Genomic DNA, 20,851 nt, shown 5'->3' on the forward strand with positions numbered 1-20,851 from the left:
GGAGCGTGGGACCCACCACGTGGAGCACTCTTTTCACCAGACACGGGGACACGCGTCATGCTGTCAAGGCGGAGGACGGGACGAGTCTGATCCCCCGGGGGAATCAGATCATTTTCCATGTTATATGTCTACGACATGGTAACTTACTAATTACTAATTTTAGATTGGTTACCATGTTATGTAGGATAAACTGTGGTTGCCATAATTGGCTCAAACATATTTTCCTATTTTTATATGCCTCGTGGTGTTACAAACATGTGTGCTATTTGTAGCCTGTAGTGTCCGGCGCGGGCTCCGCTAAAGACACGCATGCATAATTCTCCGTCTCCTCCATAGTATTCCAGGAACGCGGCATATCAAGGATATCGCTGCTGCAGGCCGAGATCGACCGCCACCTTCATTGCCCCCTCCTCCTCATGCGGACGTGCCAACCGAATTAACATCCCTTCCTTGCGCAAGGTTCGTTCTCATTTTCCTTCATTGAGCAAGGTGTATCAGGCGATTGTGTTTCTATTGGAATCATGTGCGAAGATTCGAGGCTGAGATTGTGTTGTTAGCGGAGTGCGATTCAAGAAGAATGCAAGCACCGTTCATCATCTCACAATGCACACGAAAGCAGTCAGAATGAATACATGTACATTTATAAGAGTCTATTGATTTCTGCAGGAAAAAGAAAGATACGATTCAGTTTGAGCAATTCGTTAGCACTACAGAAGATATATAAGAGCACAGGACATGTATTTTCCTGTGAATGGATAGTTAAGTGTTATTCATATTTTCGTAATGAATTGGAAAAGGAAAGGAGCAATGTACAAGATATATTACTTCTGGAAAATTGCTTTGAATCAGAAAAGTAAGAAGTTTATTCAAATTTGAATATGATTTTTTCTTGCGATTTTCATACATTCACACTTCTTTTCCGATCAAGAGATCCCCAATTTTCTGATTTACTGTGCATTCATATACTGAAATAGAAATACTCTGTTTCAAATTTAATTTCTGTAAGTTTGGCTCTAGTAATTTCTTTTCCTGTCGAGCGAGATCCTAATGCGTTACACTATTTCAGGCTCAGGTAGTTATTAGAGCATTTCCAGTCACGTCCCCCAACCGTCCCCCAAACGGCGCCGGATCGAGCGTTTGGCGGAAGTGTTTCGTTCGTGCCGCATTTGGGGGATGTCGCTTTCCAGCCGCGTCCCCCAAACGCGCCCCCAAACTTTAAAAACACTGTATTTTAAATTTTAATAGATAGAAGAAAACTCTGTACTAATATTCAAATCGGTGCAACATAAACAAATTATATATAAAAACTTCAAAAAAACATAATCAAATAACATATAATTTTTTTAAACTACTTCTTCTTCTTCTTTGATGGCCCCGCCTCGTCGTCCTCATCACGGCGGCGCTTGCTGCTTGTCACCTCTTCCGAAGAGGCGGTGTCGGTCGATGCGTCGGAGGACCTTGTGTCCTCCTCGTCGTCGACGGTGCTCACCGACTGCGCCTTGGCCTTCGCTTTCGCGTCCGCCTCCGCATTCGCCCGGGCCGCCGCCGCCGTCGCCTCCTCAAACCCTTCCTCCTCCGCCTCCTCCTCCACGGCCTGCCATTCCTCCGCGCTGTCTAGTGGCGGAAGGGAGTCATCGCCACTGCTGGGTGTCCGGACTTTATCCCACCAATGGCGCCATCCTGAAGACTTGCCCTCGTTGTCGGTGTCTGATGGAAGCCCTGAGAGGTCGCTCATCGTTTGAAGTTTGGATGAATGGCGGCCGGTTGAAGATCCGAAAGCGTCTACGTACGGGTCTTATTGAGCGCGGATGAACGGTGGCGCGGAAGTCGAAGAGAGCGGCGGTTGCTCTTCCGAGGAGTTTGGGCTCCATTCCGGCGGTTTGCGCGTCGATCAAGGCAGTTGCCAATGCGACGGTTCCCCTTCCCGACAACTGCACCGTTGCTACGTAGGCGGCGGTTGAGCATCCGAGCCGCTGATGCGTTGGGCTCGCGCCGCTCATTTCGTTGTGTCCGGCGTGTCCGTAGCGTCCCCTATGTAGCGGAGACGGACTCGGGGCGTCGAACACCGTATTGGGCCACGCCGGACAAAAAAGGCCTTTGGGGCGCACGGCTGGGAATGATTTTTTATCCGGCGTGCCCCAAATCCCTTTGGGGGGGGGGGGGGGGGGGGGGGGTGATTTGGGGGGACGCGACTGGAGATGCTCTTATGTCTCTATAATGATGAAGCAATTAGAACATTACATCTCAGTACATATTGGTGCTGTACGTGCTACAACTTTGTGAATTACTTTTTCAGTGTCATTGTATTATAAGAATATTCCATTTTCATTTGGTTAGGTTTACCAGTTTGGTTGTTTGTCTTGTAGGATTATGTGCTGTTGTTTTGTGTGTTAATGCTTCAAGGCTACTTCCCCGTTCACTCCTAAATTGCAGAGGTGATAATTAAGATAACTGGAGAACAATAATTATATTAATTGTGGCCTCAAGAGGCTGTTTATATAGAGTACAAGAATAGTAGAGATAGATTACAATTTAAACTGCCTAAACCGGCCTAGACCGAATATACTCTAATAAGAGGTAGGAGCCATTTTATTTCTTGAGGAATCATCAGCAGTGTTGCATTTGATTGGCACATAATAAAAATAATTACTTGCATGGTTAGTCTAAGCTGTAACTACTTACGCATATGCAAATATACGTGTTCATAAACGACCTATTAGACATTTGGTTGCACATCTAAATTTCCCTCTATATTCATACGAGCTAACTTCGTATATTCACACGAGCTAACTATATGTATACTTTACCTGCAAAATAAACTATATATATATACTTTCTTAAATTACTTGGGTTTGTTATATGTTCTAAAGTTAAACTTGATATGAATAAGCATCTTGGTTAGTTAATCTTTCTCAAGATGACTGTGTTTACTTTTGCTTTCATTGTTGTTCAGTTGAGAATCTATGTGTGTCTTAATCTTCAAATGATATACATTTGTTACATACTTTTTTTTACTTCATTGCACAGCTTCGAATCATGTCAAAATGAGCAGTTTATTTAGTGAGAATACGGACCACTTCATGAAATTGGAAGAATATGCTAAGAGTCTTTCATCTCATTCAGGCCATATTTATTGATTATGGACAGGCTAAGAGCGGAATGATCATTGTTTCATAGGTTATAGATTTGTTTTTGGATTTGTAACAATTTTATATCCTTTGCTGGCATGTTGGTGACGATTTATGGTTTATCATGTACCAACTATTTGTTCTATGTACTCATATTTGGCTTGACCATGACATGGATAATAGATACTGGATAGAAGGTTTGAAATTCATGTTTGCTCTCCTATATTATACTTTTTTTTGAAATGGGGGATAGCACCTAGCCTCTGCATCGAAAAGAAGCATACGTTTCTTTATTATATTTTTTAAAAGAAGTATCCAAGTGCAACTTGTTACATCTCAATAATCACTCAAGGTCGATACAAGGATCAACCATCTAGGAAGGTATGAAATAAAATTGCGTTGACGGATCAACATGCGAGTCTGCGATCAAGCTGCCAGCCACACCGACTGAATAAAATCTATGTCCTGACGGTGCTCCTCTGGCTAGAGACATAGCCACGTACGAATCTAGTGGGTAGCAAGAGGAATAACCTGCTCGAAAGAAGGAAGATATGATTTGTTAAAAAATAGGTCATAGCGAACGTGCCATATAGCCCATAAAAGAGCACAAACACCAACTCTTGTCTGGCTTTTGACTCTTTTATTTAATCCATTCGACCAATTTTTAAACAGATTAGTAATATTTTTTGGTAGAGGGATTCCAAAAGACATGTGAACAATACACCAAATCATTTTTGCAAGCGGACAGTCTATAAAAAATGTTGTATTTTTCTTCTTTTTTCACAAAAACATTACCATGCCATTTCCTTTTTGCCAGATTAGCTTTTGTCAAAATGACTTTTGAGTCGTCTGGTGTACTGATTATGACAAATCCTTCCTGCTTCAGTTCCTTTGCAGTCTCATTGTGACAAATTTAATTCTGTCTATCTGTAAAACAGGCTGGTGACACAAATGCAGGAGCTGAAAAAGAGAATATGACCACTTTCAGAAGATTGTCGGGTGGATTAGATGGGAGATGAGTTACCTATACTAGTGAGTATTTGTTAAGCTAATCCATGTGTGCTTAATGTTTTCCTCAATTTTAGTCTGATGACGACAGCGAATACAACAACGGATTAAATGAGGTGTTTTTTGCAGAGGAAGAAACGAGGTATGTACGGACGTGTCACATATATTGTTCTATCTTTATGCCATTTTCAGTATTTACATTGCCATGCCAGAGAACGGTTAACATTAGTTCCTCCAAGGGATTAGGTTGTTCTATCATATTGATCATTTAATCCGGTTTATATATTTAGCTATTATGGGTAAGTCGTTAAAATGTAAGTTTCCCATGGTTGCATTACATGCATTGAAAAATTCTGTGGACATTGTAATTTGGAGCTTTGGAGAAAATCATTGTTCTTTTATGTTTCGTTAACTGAAGTTTGATCTTATGCTCTTACAGCAAACATGTATGCCCTAAGTTTGGACTGCGATGTGAAAGAAGGTTTCCACGGAGGTTGTCTAACAGGAGTGTCTTGTTTTGCCTTCCCACATGTGGCTGCTTGTCACTAATTTAGAAACCTAATTACGAATATTTTGTGATGGTATGCTAGAGGAGATATACACCACCTATCGTGCATAATGCCGTCGAGATTCGTGGATGAGCCTTGGGTGCAAATGATCTTATCGTGCATAATGCCGTCGAGAATTTATCATCAACCTTAGTTTGCTTTCCAATGATCCAAGCTTAATACAAAACGCAGAGATCTCCTTCGGGTACTCGGAAAAAAATTGATCGAAGCGAAAGGTCGTTTTGTAGGTTGCCTAGTTGCCTGTCAGGTTGAGCGAGATCTGCCATATGTGCAGGAGGTGCATACACGTTGTACGGTCTTTAGAAGGCAGCATGAGTTCTTGTGATGTTTTATCGCTTGCATTTCTTCATATTCATAAACTATATTTATCAGTTTAATTTTATTCCAAGATATGGCTGCAAAATTTATTGATCAATAGAAAGTTGGATTTTGTGCTAATACACTAGTAGAAAAACGGCATGTCCCGGTTATCCTAATTTGTGAGAACCTTTAGTCCCGGTTGTCCACTAAAGCCCCCTCCCCCCCCCCCCGTGAAGTATCTTTTGTCCCGGTAGGTTTATCTTTTATCTATTTTTTTCTGGAGGGCCTTTATTCAGTTTTTTTCTACCTTTTTCGGAATTTCTAGTAATTGAGTTATTTGAATAATTTAGTCTCTAACTATACTTAATATCTAGTCAAAGTACTTACTCGTGTCTAAACTTCCCGATCGCTCAATTTTTGAGTTTCTTTCAAAGAAGCTTTCCGAGTACACCAACAAACCTTATTGATATTAGTATCATATCAATCCTATGAACCTCTTAGTAAAGATGTCACACTTCTTTATTGTTTAAATTCTGAATAATTATTTGAATAAACAAAAATAATGAAGTAGTAATAATCTTGAATAAATAAATAACAATAAATAAATAAATATGTTTTTTTTGGCAAAATCTAATTTTTTTTCATATTTCCTTTGGCAGTTTGAGAAGTTGGCTAAATGAACTTTCCAAAGGTTGTTAATTTTAGATGTAACTTTTCGCGTAGATAGATTTTTATATATTAAACATTTTTTTTTGAGTTGGTTTGCAATAGTTATTGCCATCTTACCCAAAAAATACAGTTTTTTGAAATAAGTCAAAATTCATGTTTATTATTTTTCATAATAACTAGATCACCTAACCTACCTACATATGAAAGGATTTTCAATTCAACTTTGTATCATTTTTTTGTATTTTACAAAGCTAAAACAAGTGATACACGGGGGTGTGTGTATGGAGCAAAAAAATCTAGAAAGTCTTTAGTCCATGTTGGAGATACCAACCGGGGCTGACTAAAGGTACCTTTAGTCCCGGTTATGGACACCAACCGGGACTAAATATTTTCGCATCGGCCGCAACGTGTCGTAACCACTTTAGTCCTGGTTGGTATATTCAGTCGGACTAAAGGTCTCATTTGATCTGAGACTAAAGCTAACCGTGCCTCGTGCGGCGTTCTAGCAGTTAGAAGTGGGACTAATGCTTTGAGCAGCTTTGAATGAAATGTCATTTTTTTACTAGTGATAGTGTTCTGTTTTACAAATTATTATATTAGAAACTACTAGCATCCATGAGGCTGAGTTTTCTAACGATTGCACGTGCACAATTACTAAATTATTTTAGCGACGCTACTTAACCAGTTCCAAAAAGTTGTGTGATATTGTTAGGAATATTATATTAAGGTCCATACAAATAATATGCCAAGCAACTTTTGCTTTTTTCAATGGAATGCGGTAGGTGAAGCCCTTGCAACTGTTTTAGAAAAATAAGAACTCAAAAGTCCGTGAAAACTTGAAATTGGGTGGTCTTCAGGTCTTGTACATCCACTTTGCTAAGCAAGTGACATAGCTTGACTTCTTATACAAACAACTTTTGCTAGTGCGCATGTAATAAACCATGTTGGATTGAGTCATCTTGATAAAAAATTCAACACCTTTTCTATCTTGTTGATTTCTTCTAGCTAAATTATCTTTAGTACAAAGCACTTTACGATGTGAGAACCATATAAAAAATCTTGTTTTTTAGTGGTACTTTATATACATGCGTAAAAAACTCGTGTGATCATTACTTGGTGTATATACTATATACGGTGATTTACGGTGAAAGAACCGGATGTTATTAAACTCCTTGCAAGCATGGGGCCTAGTTAACTTTATTTGGAGTAAATTACAAAGATCTACCACATTTGGGATGAAGTTGATGGGCCAGTATCACTTTTGGTAATTTTTTTATGTTAGTATCATTTCTCGGGTAGCCAGCGACAAATAGGGCTAATCTTCGATAATCAACATATTAACCGTCGTGGCCCTAGTGTTAGGGCTGATGGGACAAACGGCCATCACTTCTGCCGTTTAGGCATGAGATATCCCGACCCGTTTCGCAAAAAAAAAAAAAAAAAAAAAAGTTGTTCCGACCCATCTTCTCCACCTCTGCCTACTATTCCCATCCCTATGGCCATCGACGCCACCTCGCCGCCGTTCGCTGGACAAGATGAGGTGGCACTGGACAATCCGTGGAGGACGGTGTTGACGCGCTAGAGCGGACCGCTGGAATATCATAGGGAGGGCGCTGAGCTCGATTTGGCCACCAGCACCACACACCCTCGCGCTCCACTGTATCCCGCACCAGGGCATCGCCGCAGTCCGTGGCCGCCTTGCAGGTCGTGCGCGTTCTAGCGTCGCTCTCGCAGCTTCCCAACCACCCGGAGGCACTAAGGGTGGCCATGTTGGCATGCGCCTGGGGCATGCCGAGCTTGGTGAGGAAGTAATTATGACCCTCACCGTTGATGGAAGGACGGAGAGGTGCATGGAACCTGGACGGCGGCCGACGGGAACATGGCTAGCGGCCGCGGGGAACCATGCCAGCAATGCGCGCGAGGTGAACCAGGTCGGCTGCATGTGGGGAACTGGTCGGCAGCGCGAGGGGAACCAGCCCGACGGCACGCGGGGAACCAGCCGGCGGCGGGACGAGCGTCAGGAGAGGTGGTCATGAGGCGTCAAACACCCCCGCGTCGCCCCCCGCACCGGGCGACTCGGGTGGAACCCTAGCGCCGCTGCCACCGCCCCCTCCTCCTCCGATCTCCGTTCTCCCTGCCGCCGCCAGCGCGCGCGTGCGGGCAAAGCCCGTGAAGCTCTCAGCGGCGGAAGGTCTCCCTCTCGCGTCGCGCGCGCGGAGCTGGCGCTGGATCTGCGGCGGGGACATCGGCCGGCGGCGGGGCTGGTCGGTGGTCACCGTGGTGGGATCCAGGGTGGGATCCGGGGCGGCGGCCTCGGGCGGCTGTTTCTGCGGCGCGTCGCGCCTGCTGCCTTGGCAAGGGCTGCGGTGGCCGGGTGAAGCTTCGGTGATGCGGCCGGCGGTGGGGGTGACTCCGGGCTGCGGATCCGGCTTCTTCGTTGACGTGGTCGTGCATGGTGGTGGTCGGTGAGTCCTCTGCCCCCCTCCTTTCGGCGGCTCACGCCTGTTTTGGGGGTGGCGGCGGACGACTCAGCGACGGGTCTGTGGTCGGTGGTGGCCTCCTTTTCCGCTGATGAGGTCGACCGGAGGGCGGCGACGAGGGGGCCTGCTGCTCTGCCTTATCAAGGTGGCAGGCCTAGGGTTTCTCTCGCACCAAGTGAAGATCGTTCAGATGCTTCTTCCCACCGAGCTTGCTGGATTATCGTGTTCCGGAAGGCCCTGCCGGCGAAATTCATTGTGCCATCAATGCCTGAAGATTGCTGGATTGGGTGTTTTCGGTCGAGCGCACCCAAGTTTTTTATCTGACCGTTCGGTTTCAGAGGGAGCGCTTCGAAGCTCTGCTGGCTGTTAATATCATGGAGCTTGTTTTCTTTCCATGGTGCTGGCGGAGAAGGTCATGAAAGTCAAGATTGGTGGAAGGGAAATGGTGGTCGGATCTTGGTGGTGAGATGGAACTGGCTTGGTGTTCCGGGCTTCACAGCAGCGGTATGAAAGTGGGGGCGACAACACAGGTGAAGTTCAGAGTCCTACCTTTCAGGGTGAAAACCCAAGGTCTGGCCTTAACTGGTTGTGCCTGGCAATGACCTTGTTTGAGGCATTGTTTTGAGAGCGGGGGCTATTCTTCAGGGTGAAAACCTAAGATCTTTGATCGGGCGACGACGGTGTTTGAGCACCGTTCCCTTCTTGAAGGCGTCGTTTTTTGGAGAGTCTGTATTTCAGGTGTTGTCTTGGCGGTGGATGTATTGCTGCTGTTAGGCCCGAGATACTGTAGCGGGACTTTTGTTTCTTAGTTTTCTTTTTTTTTTAGCTGTGTGCATTCGTAGTGCCATTAGGGTGGTGCGTTGTTGCGGAGGCTAGGTGTAATTGGTATCTTTTGATATTAATATATTCTCTTTATCGAAAAAATGAGGTTAGGGGTGAATCTCGGGTGGGCAGAGCCCTATTTTTCCAGAAAATCGGTTGAGGTGATTTTTTCTTCTTCCGATACAGAATCGGTCCCTTCCAGAAAAGTTGCTTATGCGACACACTCGTGAGCTAATGGCCGTTTGTCCACGTCATACCTGGCAGTGCAGCCGGAACGCTTAATTCGCTATGTGCTGAAGATTAGCCCTTGGCTGACCAAAAAATGGTATTGCCATGAAAAACTTACAAAAAGTGATACTGACCCGTTCCCCAAATGTGGTTATTGGTTGCAATTTACTCCTTTATTTGTCAGGGTGTTTGCACTGCTGGTTTGAACCACAGATCTTAAGGTCTTTTACCCTAAATTGAGCCTCACATAAAAAAAAATAGACACGTGCTATCTCATTAGGACGGTACAGCGCTCACATCTGGTGGAATATTTAAACAAGTAGCGTGTTACGCATGGAAGGCGATGCGTGGACAGCGACTGGCATTCGCCGGGTCCGTACGCCAATTGGTTATGCAATGCGCAATGCAACGACAATTTCAGTAACACTCTCCGATTCTTGGGCAGCACAGCTACAAATTTTTTTTAGATAAAAAGATACTTTAAGATTGCATGTGCAGTTTATTAATAATGTCCCCATCAGGGTCTTGTAGATCAGCAATCGCCAATTGGATCTTTTTCACGATACCACAGTGCGTTAGGATTATTTCCATTACCCAGCTTGATTCTCTTTACTATATAGGACGGCAATTTATTTTTGAGAATTCAATTAGGGACTCAGCTGCACAGCGATCATACCCTGGGGTGCTGATGAAAAGATCTGCTCCCACTGCGACACTTCAAAAGCTTACCGGTTGCAAGTACAACTCACGAGTCGAGCAATCAGGCAATTATTTCCAACGACGCCATGGGTCACTCCGTCGGCATCGAGACACTGCTCCTCCTCCTCCTACTACTAGTCTCATGCTTTGCCGGTCCGGTGCTTGGCCGGAAGGCCGGCGCCATTGCCGATCAGGAGCCCGAGAATGCGGCGGCGGTGCCAGGGAAGTATGCTGTGATCTTTGACGCCGGCAGCACGGGAACACGCGTCCACGTCTTCAGGTTCGACAAGAAGATGGAGCTCGTCGAGATCGGGGATGACATCGAGGTCTTTGCCAAGGTACGCACAGCAATCACGCATTCAGCTGTGATATACTGTACAGTATCTTAATCTTCTTACTCATTTGGTGGTGCATGCGTGCAGACAGAACCAGGATTGAGTTCATATGCCGGACGGCCTAAGGAGGCTGCCAACTCCATGCTACCTCTTCTTGAGAAGGCCAACGGCATTGTGCCTCAGTCGCTCATGAAGAAAACACCCGTTAAACTTGGGGTCTGTTCCTAAATCCTAACAAACTAATCTATACCTGGACATAATTTACATACGCATAAATTTATACCTGAAACAAAAATCCTTGGCACATAATTAATTACCAAACGAATCTGCAGGCGACGGCTGGACTCAGACTTATTGGAGATGATAAAGCAGAGCAAATTCTTGAAGCGGTAATTTTCATCTCTTAGGCTTAGCAAGTACATAACCTTTGTTTTGCTTAGAGTACAGTCTACTCCTATTTCAGTAGTTGTTTAGCAGGTTTTGAAAGTGACACTGTCGAACTGGTTCCTAATATATACAGGTCAGGGATGTTGTCCACACCAAGAGCAAATTTCAGTACAATCCTAGTTGGGTGAATGTTCTCGAGGGATCTCAAGAGGGAACTTACTTATGGGTACTCCTACATTGCATCTTAATAACTGAATTTATCTGTATACAAACTGGTGAACTGTTTTGTTGTATACTCCGTTCTTTTGATGGTGTGACACAAATTGCACGTAGGTTGCCGTTAATTATCTGTTGGATAATCTGGGAGGAGACTACACGAAGACGGTAGGTGTGATTGACCTTGGAGGTGGGTCTGTTCAAATGGCATATGCCATTTCTCCAGATGCTGCTGCCGCCGCTCCTGTAGTGCCTGGTGGGAAGGATCCGTACGTTACGAAAGAGTATCTCAAAGGAAGAGATTACAACATCTATGCTCACAGGTTGGACCCTCATCCTCATGTCTTGTTAACATTCATCTTAAGTTAACTACTGCACTGTTAACCTTCGCCCAAATGTCACTCGGATAGAAAAGCTGGATGTATCCTCCAACTCTGAACTTCCTTCGTAAAATCTAGTAGTTTTTTTTTTTTTGAAACGGGGGCAAAAGCTTTGCCCCAATCTATTGATTAAGAAGAAGTTTTACATGAAAGAACATGTTAAGGTCCGAATAAAAACAAGGCCTACTCTCTCGGCATGAAATCTAGTAGTTAGGGTGCAATGATATATGAAGCTTGCCTACAAGCAGCTCGAGCCTCTACCAGCACTCCACCAGTCTCTATCCCCTTTTAGGTGGCAAATATACTTGCATTAACTCATAATTAAGTAAATTATTAAGATGCAGTGTAGGAGTACCCATAAGCAACTTGTGATCGAGTAGTACGTTGAGCTTCTAGGAATTGAACGACATTCCCATTTCAACAACTTGTGATCGTTCCATTTCAGCTACCTGCACTACGGTGCTCAGGCTTCTCGAGTAGAGATCTTCAAGGAAAAGAATGGACCATTCAGCTATTGTATGATGGCTGGATTCAATGGTATTCAGCGCTTCACGTACATAGACACGTTATTCCTCTTCGGCTGAGTAATGTCCTGAATATCTCCATCTGATCTATGTATATATTTGGCTATCCTTGTCTCTTTGAAGGTAACTACACCTACAACGGTGAGCAGTTCGACGCCACAGCCTCACCGGAAGGAGCAGCATACGACAAGTGCAGAGAGGAGGTCACCAAGGCACTGAACCTGAGCGCACCCTGTGCAACCAAGAACTGCACCTTCAACGGCGCGTGGAACGGCGGCAGCGGAGCCGGCCAGGACCAACTCTACGTCACCTCCAGCTTCTACTACATGGCAGCAAACGTAAAAGAAAACTTAAAATGTGGGTCGATCGAGTTAACTCCACGACAAGAGTTCTCATTATCTGTTATGGCCTCCCACAGGTGGGCTTCATCGACGACGAGGCTACCAGCGGAAAGACTACCCCTGCTGCGTTCAAGGCCGCCGCCGAGAAGATATGCCCAATGAGCTTCGAGGAAGCGAAGGCCGCGTACCCAAAGTTCAGAGCCAGTGATGCGCCCTACATCTGCATGGACCTCATCTACCAGTACTCCTTGCTCGTGGATGGATTCGGTATGCAGCGAGCTACGACAACATGTTTTTTTTTCCCGATAAAGAGCTATAATAACAACACGTGATGTCAGTCTTCACTAATGAATTAACTAGTTGAGTTCAGTGAATGCAGTTGCTGGTGCATTCTGTGAGGATGATTAATTGAACTTGTTTTTCATAAAAAAAGATTACCACGGCTGCCTGGGTTGATGCACTCCGCCATGTTAATTAGAATTGGTTTAGCTGATAAGGCGTGGTCCTGATGCAGGTTTGGAGCCAACGAAGGAGATCACAGTGGTGGAGAAGGTGAAGCACGGGGAGTACTTCATGGAAGCCGCGTGGCCTCTCGGAGAAGCTATAGAGGCCGTCTCGCCCAGAAAGCGGCGCCAAGACTCTGGACCTATACACTAGTAGGCAAAAGCCTACCGCTCGCATGTGGTTTTAGCCTACTAGCCGTGGGTACATGCCCACGACTCGGAATACGCAAGTGATATCTGCTACTAGTCGTATGCCGCGACTGATAGGTAAAGTGCTAGCCGTGTGTCGTCCCTATCCGCTGTTATTGGAAGGTATAATAGCTGCCCCCCCATGGGGGCTTCACAGCGATCAGTGCTTCTGGTCCGTCAGATCTTCCCATCTGGCCAATCTCGTCCATTGATTCTGGGCAGAAGAGACAGCATCCTCTCACTAGCTGTCCTCATACAATGGCCGGTTTTTACCCGCCTCTGGCTGCATGTGGGCCCCACCTTCGCCGGCCCCGCACGTCAGTCACTGTGGCTAGAATTTCTTCTGGTGCACGAAGACTGGCCGGACAAAAAATCCCCCCGCAGTGAGACAAAAAGGTCTCCTCCTCCAATCCGCGTCAAACCCTAGCCCCAATCCCGTTCCTCTGCTCGTCTCCTCCCCTCCCGCTCCCTTGCGTGTGCCGTGGCGGCCGGAGCCGTCCCGACCCGCTGCCCCCCGCCTCGAGCTCCAGATCCTCCAGGCGTTGTCGCCCAGCAACGCCGCCTCCACCTCGTGTCGTCGGCGCCAGAAGACATGGCCGACGGCGACGCGCGCGGCCTGGAGGAGCGGCGCGGCGGCCGCGGCCGAGGTGGCGCGGGAGCTGCTGGAGGCGGCGGCGGCCCTCGCCGTGCGCCGCGCCGCCGCCGACGTCGTCTCCGCCGGCAGCCCGCGACCAACGGCCGGCCTGGCTCTGCCCCACCACGACGCCTAGACGGCCCTCGCCGTGCGCCGCGCCGCCGAGGACGTCGTCTCCGCTGGCAGCCCGCGGCCAACGGCCGGCCTGGCTCTGCCCCACCACGATGCCTCGACGGCATGTGTGGAGCCAGTCATGTGGTGCTGATTCAGCACATGTTTGGCTCTTGCTAGGGCATGTGTTTGCCCGTGTCCTTGGTTCTATTTTCCCCACTGATTTGCCTCCTCCTCCTCCTCTCTCTCTTTCATTATTATTCTCTTTTGATCTAACCCTTTTCATCTATGTTTGTGCAGCTCTTTATAATTTGTGTCTACAAGGTGTTTGGTGAAAAGGTAATATGGTTGTACAGAAGGATTTATCCATGTAATATTCTACTCAATAATTTACTTTTTCTAAAAGATGTAAGGTTTCACAGTAGGATTAATCCATGTAATGTATTCTCGTCAATAGTTAACTTTTTCTGAAATTTAGCTACAGCAAACAATGGCTTACATGTATACTGTATCCCCCTATCAATTATGTGACTAGCAAAGTAGCAATGCCTCGCTAGCTAATGATAGTTACGTGCCCAAATAAACCTATTCAACAAATGAAGTTCTCATTTAGTCATTTGAGCTCCTTATTTCCATCTTGATTTGTAAGTTCTCATATTTCAGATAGCTTTTGTGTGGTGTCCTAAGACTGATAATATTTAGGTTCTTATAATGAAAGTTTGTGCAGGTTGATTGGTTATGTGGCCAGCCTCAGATCGGCTAGATTGTGCCAATGGATGAGGTATGACGATACTTTTCTTATATTTTTCTTCATCCTACTACCTATTAGATAGGAAAAAATTGAGCTGGGAAGGTATTGCTCACATCATTTCTCATGTTGATATTCAGGCCTAACATCTCACAATGTTGCTTGTTTATTCTATTTGATTTATAATTCTAGAAATATTGTATCTTAATTTTGGCCAAACCTATGGGTAAAACACAAAAGTTGTGACAATGCTCGTAGGCCTATAAAGCAAATGTCTCAGTTCCACAATTATCTCTTTATAACGATAAAGACCAAATAGAAATTTACATGCCTTACTATTTTTCAATTGTAGGTGCCACTACACTGCTGCTGCTGATGGATTAGTGCAACATATACTTACAAGTTTCAGTTTCCTCCTCAAATATTTTACTTTAACAATGGATGCTTCCATTGGTTTGGCTTCTAAGTACGCATTCTCTGATTACTTCATGAGGTGAGCGATTTGGTCATGTCATAATAATTTCTAGAGTATACCTTGTCTATATAGTTGGTCAACAGTGCATTACCAATATATTAGGCATGCCTCGGGGTCATCAAGACATCACCCTCATGCCATGTCCGTACTGCCCACAAGTATGTGGTTACATATATTCCAAGATTTCTTTGGATATGAGTTGGTGGCGGTGTTACTGATTTTAACATGATTAGGGGCCGACATGCCTGGTGTTATATTCTTTTTCCCATTCTCTGCGAGGAAATGACTGGATATCATTGTAGTGTATTTTGGAGGCTGCAAGATATATTTTGGTTACATATATTCCAAGATTTCTTTGGATATGTATGCTCAAATGCACAAATAAGGCTTCCATTATTTAACAAAATAATCTTGAACTGTTTTTTAAATGATGATACCAGGCTATGCAGGTTATCAGATCAATTCTATATTATGACTTCTCAGGCTTCAACCCTGCCCAAAGAGCTTACTAAGAATTAGATAAATCACACAATGCACATGCCTACATTCTGTTTATTTGTTTGCAAAACTATTTACTTTTTTCTCATGAATTCTGAGATGTCTAAGTGGTGTGCCTTGTGCTAAATGTGTGACCCTATGTATTGGTTTAGTAGCCTTGGTAATATTTTTTCTTTAAATGGCTACAGGAGGCAGGCAAGCAAGATGTGGACCGACGGAGTGGTTCGGTGAGTTCGTCAGTTCTCTCTCTCCTTTTTGTGATTATTTTTCATTGAGTTTCTTTGAGAATTCCTTGCGGTTTGTGTTATATTTCGTCCCAGATCTGTGATCCATTATTGGTTGAACGGAGCTGTGCAAAAAGATGACAGTCAAATTTTTGGTGATTGTCTGAGACATGCTACAAATTATCTTCTCAGGTATAATACCATGTCGCTATGGATTTTGTGTGCAAATTGAAACTTCTGCGTTGTGATCTATGATAGAAAATTCAATTTTAAAGGGCTAATTTGAGCTGCTACAGGAATCTGCTGCAAAAGCAATTACTGCCTGGTCAAGGGGAAACAATGGACATGATGCCAGTTGCAGATCCGGATGCAATTCATGCATCTCCCACCTTTATTAAGAAGGACCTCACCATTCAACTCAAAGATGATCTTGCAGCAGCTGTAAGTGACAGTAAGCAATCACTACATTTGATCTGAAAATTGTGGACGTGTGCTCTATTTCAGTAACTATACGGGGAATTCAGTTAGCATTGTCATATTGAGTTTGAGTTTTGATAACAAACACTGGCCAAACAGGTTTTATGCAGTGACATAAGTTGAATTCACACGAAATAAGATTCTGAACTTTTATTTGTGGCAACCAGAAAATCCAAAGCACAAGCCATATAAATAGACATTAGTACAAGTTTATTTATATGGGGATCATTTCCCCCCAAGTTTATGGCGGGGCGGGTACCTGGTAGCTGGCAGGTACCGGGACGGGGATCAGTTTGGCTCCGCGGATGCCCGACGGGTACCCAATGAGCACCTGAGATAAGAATAATTTAAATTTTGCATCTCTGAAACTACAGTGTCACCTAAACCAATTCCTAAACTGAATAATTTAAATTTTGCATCTCTGAAACTACAGTACCACCTATTCAGGAAGTTTGAACTTTCGATGCTCAGTATGCGCCCATCTTGCTGTGTGCTTGTTGAAATAAGAAAATAGCTGACTAATGCTATGCATGTTGCTAGGCCGAGAGCTTAATTATTTTCCTGATTTCTTCTCATTATTGCCTCTCACTTAAAATTTTGCGGTACATCCATTGCTACTTGTTCCGTGCAGCTCACCATTCTCCTGTTCTACTACCTCTGTCTATAAAATGATGTCAAAAGTTTATCTAAATTCGGATTTATCTAGGCACACTTCAGTATATAGATACATCCGATTTTGGAAAAACCTCTGACATCATTTTATAGACGGAGGCAGTAGATTATTTTTCCTGGTGGCTGTAATAATGTTAAACCGAGGTTATTTGTTTTATTTGAGAATAAAAGGCAACATTGATAAAGAACTTTGGAAAGCGCGATAAGGGAGAGTGAGGGAGGAGGAAAATGAGACCCCGGATACCTGTAGACGACTTACTTTTTTTGGTGGCTCAAAGTAGACGACAATTCATGAAATTATGGTTTTGCGAATAGAAACAACATTATTAATAAATGCAATTACAGTATCTCCTTCTAATTACACTCTCTCATCAGGTAAGTTTACACTCCCTTTTTTCCACACAGGCTCAACCAAATGTTGCACTCAGGAACCTTTTTTTTGGTTCCCTGCTTTTCATCAACCAAGGCTTGTAGTAATCAGTGTAGTAGATGTACCTCAGTACCACAACCCAGTTTACACCTGATTTTCAAAGGAGTCCTATAACATATATATTCAGTTTTGACTATTAAATTTGGTTCCATGAAACCTTCACAGCGTGTTTGGCATTCAATGGGAAGATAAATGGGAGTTTAGATGATGCAATTAGTGGAGGGGTTGGGTGTGGGACTTGGCTGTTTAGTCCCAATCCCCCGTTTGTCACAGGATGAGAATTGCTCTTTGGGACTTGGCTGTTTAGTCCCAATCCTCCGTTTGTCCCAATCCTCCGTTTGTCACAACATGCATTGTCCCATATTTAAGCTTCTTCTGGTTTGAAAACTAAAAAATGAAAATGATAGATTTACTGTTTGATGTTTGTGTTTATTGGGACCTGTAATTTGTTAGTTGGTTTGTGTTTAGTCTGCATTACTTTTATTTATGCTTACATGGTTACTGAATTTTGAATTGTTCAGCATTTATTTTTCTAGATCAAATGATTACCTGTTTCCGCCATCCCTTATAGAAAAGAATCAGAGGGAAAGCTTGAAGGAGCTTTAGGTTAAATGTATGACGATTCATCTGGTCAAGGGTATGTTCAGAGGTATTTAAGTCTATTAAGCTACTGGATAATATTTTAGTATGATCTTTGGGTGCTTCTTTTCTCTTATTAGATAGATCACTTCAGTTTCGCAATTTCTCTTGACATTCCAATAATTGCCCTACTAATATTTCCAGTCTGTTGCACTCTATATGCATAGTGACTTGATTTTTCCACATTTGTGCCTGCAAAATCTGGTGCAAATCATTCAAAATGAGATTTGACGAGGATAGGCTTCCCCCGCTATTTTAGATACAACATTTATAAATGATGCTACATGTTCTGCTACTAATAATATAGCATATGAAAATAAATGTTGCACTTTGAAAGCTACACAGGCAGAGCACTACTACTTGTGTAGACTAATCTTTTTTACCTTATCGATAGCTACCACTTGCTTACATGAAGCTATAATTGTGTGTTTGCTCCCAAGACAGAGACAAGAGAAACTAGCTCTTGGGATTTTATACTGCTTGTATTATCCATGAATTTTGATTACAAACCGGAGAGGAGGTAGAAGGGAACAAGCATTTTGTTAACTCTTTGCTAGCAACTCTATTGTTTTCAGATCTGTTTGCCCATAGGATGTTCTTAAGATGAATACTCTGTATCGACTGAACCATGTAATTTGGTCAAGTAGGTTTACAATAATAATGTTAGACTAATTTTGGTTTGTTCTAGGTTTATGTGTCAGGATGGTCCTGATGAACACGCTGAAGAAACACGCTTGCCTCTCCACCAGGATAACACTTTGTAGGTATGTAGCTTCTCCAAAGTGATATATCACTTTCATCGATCATTCTTGTCTGGTTAAACGCGAGGATGACGCTATTGGGCCCATCACATCCTCCATTTCGAAAACAACTTTGGGACCATCATAGCTTATAAGAATGAAAATCCCAGGATGTATGTTTATAATAGTTCTATAGCAAATGTTGCTACGAAATGGTTGTCTAAAAAAAGTAGGCATCCAGTAACCTGTGCAGTATTTTTTTTTGTCATTGTCTCATTGTTCTGAACCAGAAATAATCTTCTCTTCTTTTCACCTGAAGTTTTACCTCAAACTTGAATAGCATTTTCATGCCTATCAAATATGTTTCGGTGGATGCATATGCCTTCGAAATTTTGTAACTGATCCATGTATGAATGCAAATGGTTGACCATTATGCATGTCGCTGCCTTTGGTGCTTCTGGGCTTTGTGTACATCTGTCCAGTTGCTAAATCAGTTGAGATTGTTCAAAGATATGGTTGTCCAATACATGTATTTAGGTAGCTGCATATAGAAAGTTCGCTATTGTTTTCCCTGAGAAGATACTCAGCCAACTAGCCAAACTCCACTATTCTATGAACTCTTCGTTTCCAGTTTGTATCTTCCCATTCAATAGTCCACTGTCCGTGCAAGTCTAGATATGAGATTACCAGACCGAAGAGCGCTCTCTTGCTACTTGAGTGCTGGACCATCCAGTACCCAAGTTCTGGCTTCAAATCAGATCTAGATAGTACCAGGAGGAAAACTAAGTGAATTTATATAAGTTCAATACTGCCAAATAATAAGATATTGTTCAGGCATATTTTCTTTGGGAAGTAGGAGTACTATTGAATAGGTTGGTATCTTATTAACTTCGATCCCATGCATAGCAATCTTGCCTATTTGGATAACTTGTATATATCCAACATGTGCTTACACCAATATTCCAATATCTTATGTGTTTATTGGCCAATTCTTCTTAGGCTTCTTACGAGAATGGTGGCTCTGGATTTATAACTTATTAGTTTTTTGCATTTCTTTTCCCATTTTGATATTATTAATCATGTTATAATGAACTGAATGCCATCTATGTATAAATTTGAACTTAATTCTTTAACAAGATAAGTTGGCTGGAATCATTTTCACAGAGATAGTGGATGCCTGGAAACAATGGAAAATACGAAACAAGTCCTACTTACATGATCTAGGTTGACAGAGTGATCGCAGACCTCAAAACGTTTTGAGTGCAGTATTCGTCCTGAGCACACAAAGGCGTCCTCATTGTTATTCACTGCTACTTGCACTTGTAATATCTGTTTTCGTACCTTTTTGTGCTCGGCCAAAATGGCATAAGCCTCTGTACATATGCCATGCAAATAATTCTGCTGTTGTAATTCCTTTTTTTTTTGGCCTGTCATGGTAGTGCCCAACTCATATATGTATATGTGTTGCTGAAAATGTATCCCTTGGTTAAGTCAGTTCACAGTTTGGTGCGAGCTAAACCAAGAGCCCAGAACGCACCATCAAAACAATTTGTCTCAGTCGATGCTTAGCGCAAAATGAAAAAGTTTGTTTCTCTGGTTATAATTTATGGTGATTTGCTATGTTTCGTGAAACCTAAAAAGATTTATTATCACTTTCCTACCTATGAATGTGTTTTACAGGGTCGTGCGCCAAGGCGCACATTTAAATCTAGTTAGATTTAATGGTACCGTGCACGCGGCACGCAGCTAATAGCTCACCCTACTGCTCACGTGTTATCCTGCGCGTTGCCATTATGTTATAGGGGTATGAACAATAGTTGCACGCTGCTATTATTCTTGTCTGTTTTCATTTTTTTTGCGCACGCCAACTTAATCCAGTTGACGTGGCAGTGTATGAGAATAGCACTAGACATATAACTCTTTACTCGATATAACATTCATATATACAACCGACATGCATAACAATTTACAGTTTTGAAAATCACAATCAACATTTTGAAAGAACAAAGATAAACTTTCTGACTGTATATGACATAGATTGTTTCATATATTTGCAACACATCTCAATCTGAACGATCGTGGAACATTCCAGTGGGAGAAATCACTTGGCTCGCGGAGCTTTGCTCGTGTCAGATCCGTCAGCTCCCCCACATCCAATTTACGTCTGCGAGGTAATAAATACGAATGATCAAAAGGGGTACAAAATATGAAATAAAATATAGTAAAAAGAAAATACAAGATGTTTGCATACCAATTTAAATGGCCTATTTCCCAGCATTTTGCCCATTATAAAATCCATATGATAGGCAACATACACATAACATGAATTCTTCTGGCTGCTGGTGGCACTGAGACATAGAACATAAAAATTATATACTTCATATATTATCCAATAAGTAAATCAGTGACTAGTATAAGTGCTAGC

At 43.1% G+C, this 20,851-nt stretch overlaps 2 protein-coding genes across 9 annotated transcripts; both read left to right on the forward strand.

Annotated features, from left to right (window-relative positions):
- Positions 1–267: 267 nt before the first annotated feature.
- LOC127295377 (probable apyrase 3) lies at positions 268–12,882 on the forward strand. Its single transcript, XM_051325323.2, has 12 exons — positions 268–459; positions 4,067–4,160; positions 4,228–4,278; positions 9,856–10,241; positions 10,326–10,454; positions 10,571–10,627; positions 10,759–10,851; positions 10,959–11,164; positions 11,667–11,758; positions 11,869–12,083; positions 12,164–12,353; positions 12,601–12,882. The coding sequence occupies exons 4-12, from the start codon at positions 9,990–9,992 to the stop codon at positions 12,741–12,743; spliced, it is 1,377 nt and encodes a 458-aa protein (XP_051181283.1). The 5' UTR covers positions 268–459; positions 4,067–4,160; positions 4,228–4,278; positions 9,856–9,989; the 3' UTR covers positions 12,744–12,882.
- LOC127295386 (uncharacterized) lies at positions 12,748–19,840 on the forward strand. Of its 8 annotated transcripts, none has more exons than XM_071827808.1 (10): positions 12,748–12,856; positions 13,824–13,862; positions 14,251–14,304; positions 14,624–14,764; positions 15,433–15,471; positions 15,565–15,660; positions 15,765–15,909; positions 17,569–17,696; positions 18,375–18,450; positions 19,591–19,840. In XM_071827808.1, exons 3-8 carry the CDS (start codon positions 14,300–14,302, stop codon positions 17,581–17,583), a joined length of 441 nt encoding a protein of 146 aa, XP_071683909.1. In that variant the 5' UTR covers positions 12,748–12,856; positions 13,824–13,862; positions 14,251–14,299; the 3' UTR covers positions 17,584–17,696; positions 18,375–18,450; positions 19,591–19,840. The 8 variants fall into 8 exon arrangements, with proteins under 8 accessions (XP_071683909.1, XP_071683911.1, XP_071683912.1 ...); XM_071827810.1 differs by having other exon boundaries at positions 17,569–17,684; XM_071827811.1 differs by having other exon boundaries at positions 17,584–17,696.
- The last annotated feature ends 1,011 nt before the right edge of the window (positions 19,841–20,851 follow it).

This window comes from Lolium perenne, chromosome 1, assembly GCF_019359855.2.
Source record: "Lolium perenne isolate Kyuss_39 chromosome 1, Kyuss_2.0, whole genome shotgun sequence".
Lineage (NCBI taxonomy): Eukaryota > Viridiplantae > Streptophyta > Magnoliopsida > Poales > Poaceae > Lolium > Lolium perenne.